The sequence below is a fragment of the Staurois parvus genome, unplaced genomic scaffold, assembly GCF_062004578.1.
Source record: "Staurois parvus isolate SC_StPar_1 unplaced genomic scaffold, SC_StPar_1.0 ptg000283l, whole genome shotgun sequence".
Lineage (NCBI taxonomy): Eukaryota > Metazoa > Chordata > Amphibia > Anura > Ranidae > Staurois > Staurois parvus.
The window spans coordinates 9,553,487-9,568,060 of NW_028318079.1; the positions used below are offsets into that span (position 1 = coordinate 9,553,487).

At 43.2% G+C, this 14,574-nt stretch overlaps 1 protein-coding gene across 1 annotated transcript in view; it reads right to left on the reverse strand.

The window, feature by feature from the left end:
- LOC149458601 (tubulin tyrosine ligase 3-like) overlaps positions 1-14,574 on the reverse strand; it is a 61,268-nt gene that overhangs the window by 32,705 nt on the left and 13,989 nt on the right. The window contains exons 4-7 of the mRNA XM_089682079.1: positions 13,942-14,049; positions 10,018-10,109; positions 5,196-5,373; positions 3,355-3,416 (exon numbers count right to left, since the gene is read on the reverse strand). Coding sequence (XP_089538205.1) covers positions 3,355-3,416; positions 5,196-5,373; positions 10,018-10,109; positions 13,942-14,049 — 440 coding nt within the window. The remainder of the gene's footprint in view (positions 1-3,354; positions 3,417-5,195; positions 5,374-10,017; positions 10,110-13,941; positions 14,050-14,574) is intronic.

Genomic DNA, 14,574 nt, shown 5'->3' on the forward strand with positions numbered 1-14,574 from the left:
GCTGAAGGTCTTCAGATAAAGATCCATCACCAACGTAACACTGGAGCAGTCTTTATACCACAGTTGGGGGGCAGTAACAGTGAGAGGCAGTGATTAAATGATGGCGGAGAAGGCCCAGAGATGTAGAAATCTCAAGGCTAGGTTCACATTTGAGCTTCTTCAGACATTTTTGGAATGTTTTTTTATGTGCAGTTGCGCATGCATTTTTCATGCGTTTTTATTTTAGCCAATGGAAAAACAGTTACCAGGAGAAGGAGACATGTGCGATTCATTTCATTACGAATTATAATTTGGACAAAATTTTCTTTATTTGGTACTTTATACTCAGATGTATCTGAAATTCTGAATCACAATACAGTGGGGATCGAAAGTTTGGGCACCCCAGCTAAAAAGTTTTTTTAATGTGCATAAAGAAGCCAAGGAAAGATGGAAAAATCTCCAAAAGGCATCAAATTACAGATTAGACATTCTTATAATATGTCAACAAAAGTTAGATTTTATTTCCATCATTTACACTTTCAAAATAACAGAAAACAAAAAAATGGCGTCTGCAAAAGTTTGGGCACCCTGCAGAGTTAATATCTTGTACTGCCCCCTTTGGCAAGTATCGCAGCTTGTAAACGCTTTTTGTAGCCAGCCGAGAGTCTTTCAATTCTTGTTTGAGGTATCTTTGCCCATTCTTCCTCACAAAAGTCTTCCAGTTCTTTGAGATTTCTGGGCTGTCTGTCACGCACTGCTCTTTTAAGGTCTATCCATAGATTTTCAATTATGTTGAGGTCAGGAGATTGTGAAGGCCATGGCAAAACCTTCAGTTTACGCCTCTTGATGTAATCCCCCGTGGATTTCGAGGTGTGTTTAGGATCATTATCCATTATTAGAAGCCATCCTCTCTTTAACTTCAGCTTTTTCACAGATGGCATCAAGTTACCATCCAAAATTTGCTGAAATTTTATTGAATCCATTTTTCCTTCTACTCGTAAGATGTTCCCTGTGCCACTGGCTGCAACACAACCCCAAAGCATGATTGATCCAACCCCATGCTTAACAGTTGGACAGAGGTTCTTTTCATTAAATTCTGTGCCCCTTCTTCTCCAAACGTACCTTTGCTCATTCCGGCCAAAAAGTTCAATTTTAACCTCATCGGTCCACAGAACTTGTTTCCAAAATGCATCAGGCTTGTCTATATGTTCATTTGCAAAGTTCAAACAATGATTTTTGTGGTGAGGACGTAGAAGAGGTTTTCTTCTGATGACTCTTCCATGAAGACCATATTTGTACAAGTATCTCTTTATAGTGGAATAGTGTACCACAACTCCAGTGTCTGCCAGATCTTTCTGGAGGGATCGTGCAGTCAAACGTGGGTTTTGAATTGTTTTTCTCACAATCCTGCGAGCTGTTCTGTCTGATATTTTTCTTGGTCTTCCAGATCTTGCTTTAACTTCCACTGCTCCTGATGACTGCCATTTCTTAATTACATTCCGAACAGAGGATATTGACATCTGAAAACGCTTTGCTATCTTCTTATAGCCTTCTCCAGCTTTGTGAGCGTCAACTATTTTCAGTTTCAGTTTTCTAGACGACTGCTTAGAAGAACCCATGGTGCTGATTGTTGGGGCAAGGTCAGATGAGTCTGGGCATTTAAAACCTTTGAGATTGACATCACCTGGTCTTCCCAGATGATGATTGAGAACAATCCATGACACTGGCAGGTCTCAGCTTGGCAAAGGGGGCAGTGCATGCTATAAATTCTGCAGGGTGCCCAAACTTTTGCAGACGCCATTTTTTTGTTTTCTGTTATTTTGAAAGTGTTAATGATGGAAATAAAATCTAACTTTTGTTGACATATTATAAGAATGTCTAATCTGTAATTTGATGCCTTTTGGAGATTTTTCCTTCTTTCCTTGGCTTCTTTATGCACATTAATACAAATTTTTAGCTGGGGTGCCCAAACTTTCGATCCCCACTGTAGTAACGAATTTCAACAAATCCGAAATCAATTGTAACAAACAAATTATCCAAATTAAAATTTGTAAAAGGACTAATTCAAATCTATCCAAATTCAGTACTATCCAAATTCAAATTAGAAAATGAATTTGAATTTGGAAATGAATTTGAATTTACATTTGAAAATGAATTTGAATTTGTAATGGAAACATATTGCAATAAATACAGTAAAGTCTAAAAGTGAAATAAGATGATGAATCCTACTTAGGTTGCTTTATAGAGTAGAATAGAATAAAACAAAACATAATAGAATAGAAAATAATATAATATAATTGATCAAAACAGAAAAGAATATAATATAGAATAAAAGATTAGAATAGAAAAAAAAGAATAAAATAGAATAAAAAAATAATAGAATAGGATATAAAGGAATATAATAGAATGGAATACAACAGAATAGTAAATAAAAGAATACTATAAAATAGAAGAATAGAAGAGAAACAGAAAAGAATAGAATAGAATAAACAAAATATGATAGAAAATAAAAACTAGAATATAATAGCATAGAATAAAATAGAATTAATATAGCTATCTTCTGAAATTCACATTTCGAATAGATTTGAAAATAATGAAAATATGAAACGAATCCAAATATACGAATTCCGAAAGCAAATCATTTTAACATAACCTATCTTAACGAATTAATACAAAACGAATGGAATAGAATATAATAAAACAGAATAGAACAGAATATAGAATAAAAGAATAAAAGAAAACAGAATAGAATGTAAAGGAATAAAATAGAATAGAATGGAAAGAAATAAAATAGAATAGAAAAAACAGAATAGAATATAAAAGAAATTGTGCGACTTCTCAGTTAGTTGCATGATTTCAAAGTCGGGCTTGATGTGACCGGGGTGTCAATGAATGAATCCGCAGCTAAACAGATTTTTCCATTATGCACATTCCTAGAGGCAAGAAAGTGCACATTTTTAGGCCTTTTTTTTCAGGCACTCCCATTGACACCTATAGGGGAAAAAAATATGCAACTCTTCCCCAAAGAAGCTCAAGGGTTTTTTTTCAAGCTTTGGAGGACAAGCTTCAAGCAAAACACTGCTCAGATGTTAAAGGGTACGATAGGATACTATACATGGGGAATCCTCATGCAAAGCATTGATGTGCTTCAAATTTCTCAGGTGTGAACTGCGGCTAAAGCAAACGCAGTCCTTGTTGGACAAACAAAACTAATCCAAATATACGAATTCCGAAAGCGAATCATTCTAACATAACCTAACAAATGAATACAAAATGAATAGAATAGAACAGAACAGAATAAAATATAGAATAAAAGAATAAAATAAAACAGAATGGAATGTAAAGGAATGGGTTATTGACTGATTAGATACTTGCCATAAGGTCATAGGTGCCATCAGGATCATCATCTTTTTCGTCCTCCTCTTCACCATCATCATCTGATCAGGAAATAAAACATGATTTCACCATTACATTTACCAGCCATTCAGCATTGCTCATCTGGGAGTTTTGTGGAAATGACATTAACTTTCATAACTTTTTTACCATTTTTTCCAAATGACTTTATTGTAAGTTCCTGGCCATTCCCAAAGATCTCCTACCTTCTCCTTCATGGTGTGTGGTGGTGTGTCGCAGGCTTCCACCCAGGGGTGGACTGACAACTCATGGGGCCCCCAGGCAATAGGGGATCATGGGGCCCCTGTGTCCTCGTCCACACCCAAAAAAGCCTATGAAAAAGCCAAAGAAAGGTACCAGGGGCATCTCATTGGGCCCCCTACTGACCCCAGGCCCTCGGGCAGTGTCCGAGTGCTCGAATGGTCAGTCCGCCCCTACTTCCACCTTATCAGCAGATGTATGCCTGCTCACTGAATGGTAATAGAAGAAGAACCAACTAAAGTGTGTCTGTGGGTAACACCGGATTTGACCCTCTGTCTCCATGCCTGATTTTGTTACTGGTGTCCGACTATTGCTAACCCAAAGTGGTTGTAAACCTCAGACATGAAATATGAACAAAGCATATCCCTCTATAGTGTGTACGTGTCTCAATCCAGAGCACTAAGTGTCATTTCTGTCTGCTGCCTCATTCCTCTGCTATCAGCATGAATCGCTTCTGACAATTTTTCCTGACACCAAGAGAAAAATGGTGACGGGGAGGGACCTCCAGCTGATTGACAGCCTCAGCTCTGTTCCTGTGAGCTATGTGAAGGGGGGGGGGTGTCTCTTCCCTCCAATCAGCTCTCTGAGCTCTCCTCACTGAACTCTGCATAGTGTAACTTCCGCCGCATGCCCCTTGCTTTCTGAACTCTCAAACAAGCTTTATAATGGATGTAGAGAATGACTGTAGAGAGGAGAGTGCTACAGATAAACAGGTACAACTTATGTAGGAGGATTTGTTTCATCTCTGTGTATCACCTGAGGCCAGTCACTTCACTGGGTATATAAGAGTTTACAACCACTTTAAATTTATTTTTTAAATGCAAGTACCTGACTGTGACTTGGCATCTTGCAGTCCCTGTACAGCAGGACTGAAGTACGAGAGGAAGAACCAGCACAAGCAGCCAATCAGTCATGAGCTGACAAGAAGCATGCTGATAGGGTATATGTAAAGGTTTACAACCCAAAAACAAACATAATATATTGCAGCTTACAGGTCCTTAGATGTGGTGACTGCATTAGTTTTCTTTTTTTAAGGCTAAGAACATTTTCAGCAAGTACAGAAAATACCTGTTGATCCTGCCAGAAATGCAGTGTTCTCATCACTTTCTGTGAGCTGAACGGACAACAAAACAATCATATCTTTGTTTTGTAAACCCCCCCCCCCATGTAGTGGAGAGGCACAAAGGCAGACCCAAAGTCCAGCCTGGGGCTCCCTGCATAGATACAATGGAGAAGTGAGTGTAGCCATGGAAGGGCCAGGAGTGTGTTAGTCTCAGGATCACAAGGTGAAAATAACGGGAGAAAAGACATTAGACAAAGAAAACAAATGCATCCACCATATATAAGGACTGTTTATGCATCATAAAGAAGGCGTCATTGTAGTGAGTCTTAGATAGAAGCGCAGCTTATGCCATGCTGGTAAATATTCTTTTCCTCTTCCTTACATTACCAGGAAATCGGTTTAGTTCCATTTGCAGCAAGGAGCAGAAAAGCATACAGCTCTGGCATGGAGACGTCCTAGTCATGTCTATACGGAGCCCATGTTCTGCCATTTGTATTACCGTCATCATCATGGCCGCTTCCATCGCCATCATCCTCCTCTGTCTCCTCATCTGATGACTTCTCTTTTTTCCGCGCTGCCTTGGCCACCTTGGGCAGTTTCTTCTCCACCCATCCGCGATTCCGCAGACATCTGCGTATGACGGGGTATGGACCATGGATGCTGAATATCTTTTTTTGCTGTGTAACAGGGATGGGGAGAAAACAGTATTATCAAAGTGTTACTAAACCCCAGACCGTGCATTCAGTATATCTGGTCTCCCCGGACCCTGCATTCACTATATCCGGTCTCCCCGGACCCTGCATTCACTATATCTGGTCTCCCTGGACCCTGCATTCAGTATATCTGGTCTCCCCGGACCCTGCATTCAGTATATCTGGTCTCCCCAGACCCTGTATTCAGTATATCTGGTCTCCCCGGACCCTGCATTCACTATATCTGGTCTCCCCGGACCCCGCATTCACTATATCTGGTCTCCCCAGACCCTGCATTCACTATATCCGGTCTCCCCGGACCCTGCATTCACTATATCCGCTCTCCCCGGACCCTGCATTCACTATATCTGGTCTCCCCAGACCCTGCATTCACTATATCCGGTCTCCACGGACCCTGCATTCACTATATCTGGTCTCCCCGGACCCTGCATTTAGTATATCTGGTCTCCCCGGACCCTGCATTCACTATATTTGGTCTCCCCGGACCCCGCATTCACTATATCTGGTCTCCCCAGACCCCGCATTCACTATATCTGGTCTCCCCGGACCCTGCATTCACTATATTCGGTCTCCCCGGACCCTGCATTCACTATATCTGGTCTCCCCGGACCCTGCATTCACTATATCTGGTCTCCCCGGACCCTGCATTCACTATATCTGGTCTCCCCGGACCCTGCATTCACTATATCTGCTCTCCCCGGACCCTGCATTCAGTATACCTGATCTCCCCAGACCCTGCATTCACTATATCTGGTCTCCCTGGACCCCGCATTCACTATATCTGGTCTCCCCAGACCCCACATTCACTATATCTGCTCTCCCCGGACCCTGCATTCAGTATACCTGATCTCCCCAGACCCTGCATTCACTATATCTGATCTCCCCGGACCCTGCATTCACTATATCCGGTCTCCCCGGACCCCGCATTCACTATATCCGGTCTCCCCGGACCCTGCATTCACTATATCTGCTCTCCCCAGACCCTGCATTCAGTATATCTGATCTCCCCAGACCCTGCATTCACTATATCTGGTCTCCCCAGACCCTGCATTCAGTATATCTGCTCTCCCCGGACCCTGCATTCACTATATCTGGTCTCCCCGGACCCCGCATTCACTATATCTGGTCTCCCCGGACCCCGCATTCACTATATCTGGTCTCCCCGGACCCTGCATTCACTATATCCGGTCTCCCCGGACCCTGCATTCACTATATCTGCTCTCCCCGGACCCTGCATTCACTATATCCGGTCTCCCCGGACCCTGCATTCACTATATCTGCTCTCCTCAGACCCTGCATTCAGTATATCTGATCTCCCCAGACCCTGCATTCACTATATCTGGTCTCCCCAGACCCTGCATTCAGTATATCTGCTCTCCCCAGACCCTGCATTCACTATATCTGGTCTCCCCAGACCCTGCATTCAGTATATCTGCTCTCCCCAGACCCTGCATTCACTATATCCGGTCTCCACGGACCCTGCATTCACTATATCTGGTCTCCCCGGACCCTGCATTTAGTATATCTGGTCTCCCCGGACCCTGCATTCACTATATCTGGTCTCCCCGGACCCCGCATTCACTATATCTGGTCTCCCCAGACCCCGCATTCACTATATCTGGTCTCCCCGGACCCTGCATTCACTATATTCGGTCTCCCCGGACCCTGCATTCACTATATCTGGTCTCCCCGGACCCTGCATTCACTATATCTGGTCTCCCCGGACCCTGCATTCACTATATCTGGTCTCCCCGGACCCTGCATTCACTATATCTGCTCTCCCCGGACCCTGCATTCAGTATACCTGATCTCCCCAGACCCTGCATTCACTATATCTGGTCTCCCTGGACCCCGCATTCACTATATCTGGTCTCCCCAGACCCCACATTCACTATATCTGCTCTCCCCGGACCCTGCATTCAGTATACCTGATCTCCCCAGACCCTGCATTCACTATATCTGATCTCCCCGGACCCTGCATTCACTATATCCGGTCTCCCCGGACCCCGCATTCACTATATCTGGCCTCCCCGGACCCCGCATTCACTATATCCGGTCTCCCCGGACCCTGCATTCACTATATCTGCTCTCCCCAGACCCTGCATTCAGTATATCTGGTCTCCCCAGACCCCGCATTCACTATATCTGGTCTCCCCGGACCCCGCATTCACTATATCTGCTCTCCCCGGACCCTGCATTCACTATATCTGGTCTCCCCGGACCCCGCATTCACTATATCTGGTCTCCCCGGACCCCGCATTCACTATATCTGGTCTCCCCGGACCCTGCATTCACTATATCCGGTCTCCCCGGACCCTGCATTCACTATATCTGCTCTCCCCGGACCCTGCATTCACTATATCCGGTCTCCCCGGACCCTGCATTCACTATATCTGCTCTCCTCAGACCCTGCATTCAGTATATCTGATCTCCCCAGACCCTGCATTCACTATATCTGGTCTCCCCAGACCCTGCATTCAGTATATCTGCTCTCCCCGGACCCTGCATTCACTATATCCTGTCTCCCTGGATCCTGCATTCACTATATCTAGTCTCCCTGGACCCTGCATTCACTATATCTGATCTCCCCGGACCCTGCATTCACTATATCCGCTCTCCCCGGACCCTGCATTCACTATATCCGGTCTCCCCGGACCCTGCATTCACTATATCTGGTCCCCCCGGACCCTGCATTCACTATATCTGGTCTCCCAGGACCCTGCATTCACTATATACGCTCTCCCTGGATCCTTCATTCACTATATCTGGTCTCCCCGGACCCTGCATTCACTATATCCGCTTTCCCCGGCCCCTGCATTCACTATATCTGCTCTCCCCGGACCCTGCATTCACTATATCCGCTCTCCCCGGACCCTGCATTCTTTATATTTGCTCTTCCCGGACCCTGCATTCACTATATCTGGTCTCCCAGGACCCTACATTCACTATATCTGGCTCCCTACCTGCGCCGCTATTGGCTCCTCGGCATGTCAATCACCGGGTCCCGGCCGCCGATTCTCGGCCAGGACTTGGTGATCGTTGGCGGAGCGGACAGTGGAGAGGTCTGTATGTGAACAACACAGATCTCTCCCCTGTCAGCAATGGCATGCTGCTTTGTATTGCTCTGCGCAGTCTCCCTAGTAGAATACACACAGCACATAGTTAACCCTTTGATCGCCCCTCATGTTAACCCCTTCCTGCCCAGTGTCATTAGTACAGTGTCAGTGCTTTTTATTAGCACTGATCACTGTATTGGTGTCACTGGGGACGTCAGTGGCAGTTAGTTCCCCCCAGTGCCAGAATGCCCGCCACAGTCCCACTATAAGTCGCTGATCACCGCCATCACTAGTAATAAATAAATAAATATTCCAGTGTATATACCGCCATTTTTAGATGCTACAACTTTCACGTAAACCAATTAATTTACACGTATTGGGAATTTTTTTTAGTAAAGACATGGAGCAGAATACATTTTGGCCTAAATTTATGACAAAATTTGATTTTTTTTTCTTTATTTTTTGTTTAATAGCTAAAAGTCAAAAATATTGTTTAGTTTTTCAAAATTGTCTTTTTTATTTATAGCGCAAAAAAAACGCACAGGTGATTAAATACCACTGAAAGAAATCTCTATTTGTGGGAAAAAAAGACGTAAATTTTATTTGGGTTCAGTGTTGCATGACTGCGCAATTGTCAGTTAAAGTAACACAGCGCCGTATCGCAAAAAATGGCCTGGTCAGCAAGGGGAGTAAATCCTCTGGAGGGCAAGGGGTTAAGCCAGAGTGCATGGACCCTGAATTGATACCTGAACAAAGATGGTCCTGAATTTAAAAAAAAAATACAGATGAAGGCATTTTCAGGGGGAGTGCTGTGACCTTTGTGAGAAGTCACATACTGGCGGGATCAAAAGGTAACAAAACTATGCTACGTGGGAATCTGAGAAAAACAAAAACTGCTTTGTTATTAATAGAACCAGACTATTATTGTTAGAACATAGCACCCTTCTCTATGGCATGCTGCAGGAGACACGCTGTTTCTGCTTTAGAAAGAAGACAAACTCTAAGGCGTGTATTTATTAAGAAAAAAAAATTACAGACCTCTTTGTCCTGAGAAACGACATGTACGTCCTGTGTGAACCAAGGCAAAAACAAACGTTAATAGGCTTTTTTTCTGTCATTTTTTAGAAAAATGTGAATCAGGAAAATACTGCATTATGGCCACTAGATGGGGTTGATAATCATAGGAAATAAACACTCAGCTCCATCTAGTGGCCATAATGCAGTATATTCCGTCAATCTATTCTGTATGAAGAGTAACTCAACTTGGAGAAAAAATAGCCTAATTACGTGAATTTTTGCCCCAATTTGCACAGAAGGAATGTACATGCTCTTTCACACGAAGAAGAGATCTACATTTTTTTTTTAACACACCCCATAGCTTTTGCTTGGAAAATATTTAACTGATTTACAATGACAGTTCATTTGGGCTCCCAGCTTGGCCCTTGTGTCACGTCTCATATATATTAAACCCTAAAGATTGAATTAATTCATTAACGGGGGATGAATAATTATCGTGCCGCACTTTAGAGTATGCTGAACTAGTTTTACTGACCTTAATTGCTTTCTCCACTAGGAGCTTGGCTAGCTTCAGTCTCTCTGGATTGATCATGGTAGAATTCATTGTTTTTCTTATCCGTCCTTCGGCTGCCATAGCATGTGTACATAAAGATTAGATTGCGATGTTAATAGAGGCGGTCACGCCTGCCCTGTCTGCATGATATTATTGTATCTATACCCAAGAACATTTTATATCCATCTCAGCACACCAGTTTTGGTGGTGGCTGCGTTAGTTTTCTTTTCTTTCTGGCTTTTTCTTTATTTTCACCTAACGATCCTGCCAGAAACACACTTCCTGAGTGACAACGCTCACTCATTGTACTGTATAGAGCAGTGTTGTCACCCTAGGCTGCTCCCCTGATTTGGACTATAAACATCTACCCCTCTACCAGAGGCGTCCCTAGGGTTGGTGTCACCCGGTGCAGTAACACATGGTGTCCCCCCTCCAGAGAGGAGTGGTGCCGGTGTAGCGGTAAAATGAGTATCCCTTGAAGATATGTAACCCCTGAAACAACTGCATATGTGCCGATTTCAGGCCAAAGAAGCCAATCTCTGACTTTAGCACAGAGCCAGCGATCGGCTTCTTTGGCCTGAAACTGGCACATGTGCAATTGCTTCAGAGGATACTTATTTTACCTCTACACCGGGGCGGGGGCAGCTGTCACTGTGCTGGCATCCTGCTCCTGCACCCCCTGTGATTGTGGCACCCAGTGTGGCCCGCACTCCCAACACCCTTCTAGGGACGCCACTGTCCTCTACATGTCTCTTACATATGGAGGGGGGGGGGCTGGGTAATTTACAGAAGAAAGTTTGGAAAGCTGATAACCTTTTTGAGATCAGTACACAAGGAGAAATTAGATTTCTGGCAGGATCAACAGGAATTTTTCTATAGTTTCAGAAAATGTACTTAGCCTGAAATAATACCATATCTAAGGACTGCAATATATTAAATTTTTAATGTACATTTCTCCTGGTACAATCCCTTTTAGTAGAATTGCAGTGATAGAAGGTGTTAAAGTGTCTGCAAAGCAATTTATAGCACTTGCATATGATCATAAAGCTAAGCTAATTGTAAAAAAAAAACAATGTTGGACGAATGTGACAAGAATTCACCCAGCCTTTCTCCAGCCTGGACCTGCTGAGCGACGTCAGCCGACAGCGAGCTTCAGCCCGCTGTCACCTGAAAAAGGGTCACAGAAGTGAAGAATGAACTGCACTCCTGTGATCTACAGGAAAAATACAGCCAGAAGAGCTTTGGCTGTACTTCTCCTTTAATAAAGTAATTTTTTTTTTATGATTGTCAGCTCCATCTAGTGGCTTTAATGTGGTATTTTTCCTGAAATACTTCAATCAGAAACAATACCTTATTATGGCCACTAGATGGAGCTGATGATCACAGAAAATCAATGTATTAAATAAAATATGGTCAGAACTAGTCAAAGATGGGCAAATGCTTGTCACACTGGTCCAACAAATATTTTTTAGAAATAGTCCTCTATTTGTCAAATGTTGTTTTGTTGTTTATATATATATATATATATATATATATATATATATATACAGTCATGGCCGAAATTGTTGGCACCCTTGATATTTCTCCAGGAAATCATGTATTTCTCACGAAACGTATTGCATTAACACATGTTTTGCTATACACATGTTTATTCCCTTTGTGTGTATTGGGACAAAACAAAAAAAGGGAGGAAAGAAAGCAAATTCGACATAATGTCACACAAACCTCCAAAAATGGGCTGGACAAAAGTATTGGCACCCTTTCACAACTGCGGATAAATAAGAATGTTACAAGCATGTGATGCTCCTGTAAACTCACCTGGGGCAAGTAACAGGTGTGGGCAATATAGAAATCACACCTGAAAGCAGATAAAAAGGAGAGACGTTCACTTAACCTTTGCATTGTGTGTCTGTCTGTGCCACACTAAGCATGGACAACAGAAAGAGGAGACGAGAACTGTCTGAGGACCTGAGAACCAAAATTGTGGCAAAATATCAACAATCTCAAGGTTACAAGTCCATCTCCAGAGAACTAGATTTGCCTTTGTCCACAGTGCGCAACATTATCAAGAAGTTTGCAACCCATGGCACTGTAGCTAATCTCCCTGGTCGTGGACGGATGAGGAAAATTGATGAAAGATTGCAACGCAGAATAGTCCGGATGGTGGATAAGCAGCCCCAAACATGTTCCAAAGACATTCAAGCTGTCCTGCAGGCTCAGGGAGCATCAGTGTCAGCGCGAACTATCCGTCGACATTTAAATGAAATGAAACGCTATGGCAGGAGACCCAGGAGGACCCCACTGCTGACACAGAGACATAAAAAAGCAAGACTACAGTTTGCCAAAATGTACTTGAGTAAGCCAAAAGCCTTCTGGGAAAACGTCTTGTGGACAGATGAGACCAAGATAGAGCTTTTCGGTAAAGCACATCATTCTACTGTTTACCGAAAACGGAATGAGGCCTACAAAGAACAAAACACAGTACCTACGGTAAAATATGGTGGAGGTTCAATGATGTTTTGGGGTTGTTTTGCTGCCTCTGGCACTGGGTGCCTTGACTGTGTGCAAGGCATCATGAAATCTGAGGATTACCAAAGGATTTTGGGTCGCACTGTAGGGCCCAGTGTCAGAAAGCTGGGTTTGCGTCCAAGATCCTGGGTCTTCCAGCAGGACAATGACCCCAAACATACGTCAAAAAGCACTCAGAAATGGATGGCAAAGAAGCGCTGGAGAGTTCTGAAGTGGCCAGCAATGAGCCCAGATCTAAATCCCATTGAACACCTGTGGAGAGATCTTAAAATTGCTGTTGGGAAAAGGTGTCCTTCCAATAAGAGAGACCTGGAGCTGTTTGCAAAGGAAGAGTGGTCCAAAATTCCGGGTGAGAGGTGTCAGAAGCTTATTGATGGTTATAGGAAGCGAATGATTTCAGTTATGTTTTCCAAAGGGTGTGCAACCAAATATTAAGTTAAGGGTGCCAATACTTTTGTCCAGCCCATTTTTGGGGTTTTGTGTGACATTATGTCATATTTGCTTTTCTGCCTCTGTTTTATATTTGTTCCAATACATACAAAGGGAATAAACATGTGTATAGCAAAACATGTGTTAATGCAATACCTTTTTTGTGTGAAATACTTGATTTTCAGGAAAAATATCAAGGGTGCCAACAATTTCGGCCATGACTGTATATAGTTGTGCTCAAAAGTTTGCATCCCCTGGCAGAAATTGTGAAATTTTGGTATTGATATTGAAAATATGACTGATCATTGCATAAAATGCTCTTTTATTGAAGGATGATATGCATTATTATGAGTCATAGCTAGCGTGACATCACTGCAGGACTCTCTCTTCCTTTGCCTGGGGTTCCATTCTGACAGTGAAGATCCCTGGAGGAGCAGCTGTCACTCATGCTGTCCTGCAAGCTGATGAAGAATGTCACCTGTGGTAGCTAAAAGGGGAAACGTTTGGGAGTGCACAGCTTCATCCCCAGGGGAAACTGGAGCATGAGCAGAAAAAGTGGTACACAGAGCATTGGCTGGAATAGGGTTGTCACTCTCAATAAGGAAATACAGAGCTGGGTGGATGGTGGACCATCCAAGCATTGCCTTCAGTCTATATTTAATTTTCCAGTACTGGTTAGGGGATTAAATAGGGAATGTGATTACTAGCTGTGAGAAAATGCTGTGAGCAGATGTTCATCGTGCATACCCATTGGGCCCCATACATTAAGGTCGCTGAGAGATGAACAGTTCTGGTTTTCCATAGCAACTACCCTTTGCTGGAAACTTAAGAATAGAGAGCCTGACTGGTTGGTAAAGCCTGACTGCATGAACTATTTTTCCTCCTTAGACTATTATGCATGAGGCCCTCCCATACGCATCAATAGCAAGTCTTTGATTGTTTTCCTACCATCCTGCTTGTGTTTTTCCACAGCAGACCGAGGCTTCTTTTTGAGGTTCCCAGTAGGAGATGGTGCTCGATGGCCTTCATGTTGACTTTGAAGACTCAAGGAGGTGCCTGGAAAGTATATCATATTTTTTTAAATGTGCCCCAGCTGCTCATTCAGTGTTCATTTTTTTAAACAAGAGCACAAATATCATGGCCAAGTCATATAACCAGCAGTGACATTCAGAAAGTCTACTCTACAACTTCTAGAGTGGGCTGAACCTATATTCAGAAATGATGAACCAACCTATTGTATATAACATGGCCACACCAGGTTTCTGTAGATGACTTGATGCAGTACTGGCTATAGATAGGACAGGTGTTTTCTTGAGTAAAAAATCCGGTGAGATTCCTGCCCGCCCCTGATGGTACTGTGACCCACAACTATACTCACCCAACCTGTCCATCAAGTGGGGCTTATATGGTTTTTCTACTACCTTTTGGCCAACTGGCTAAGAGATGTTCCAAGGAGGTAAAACTAAAATCTTCTGATTAAAAGTTACTTTTTTCACTTTTGATGTGTACCTATGGATGGCCAAGGTGCAGTGGGCAGAGGACTGGAGGCAGAACCAAGATAAACAAAAATGGCAGCCACCT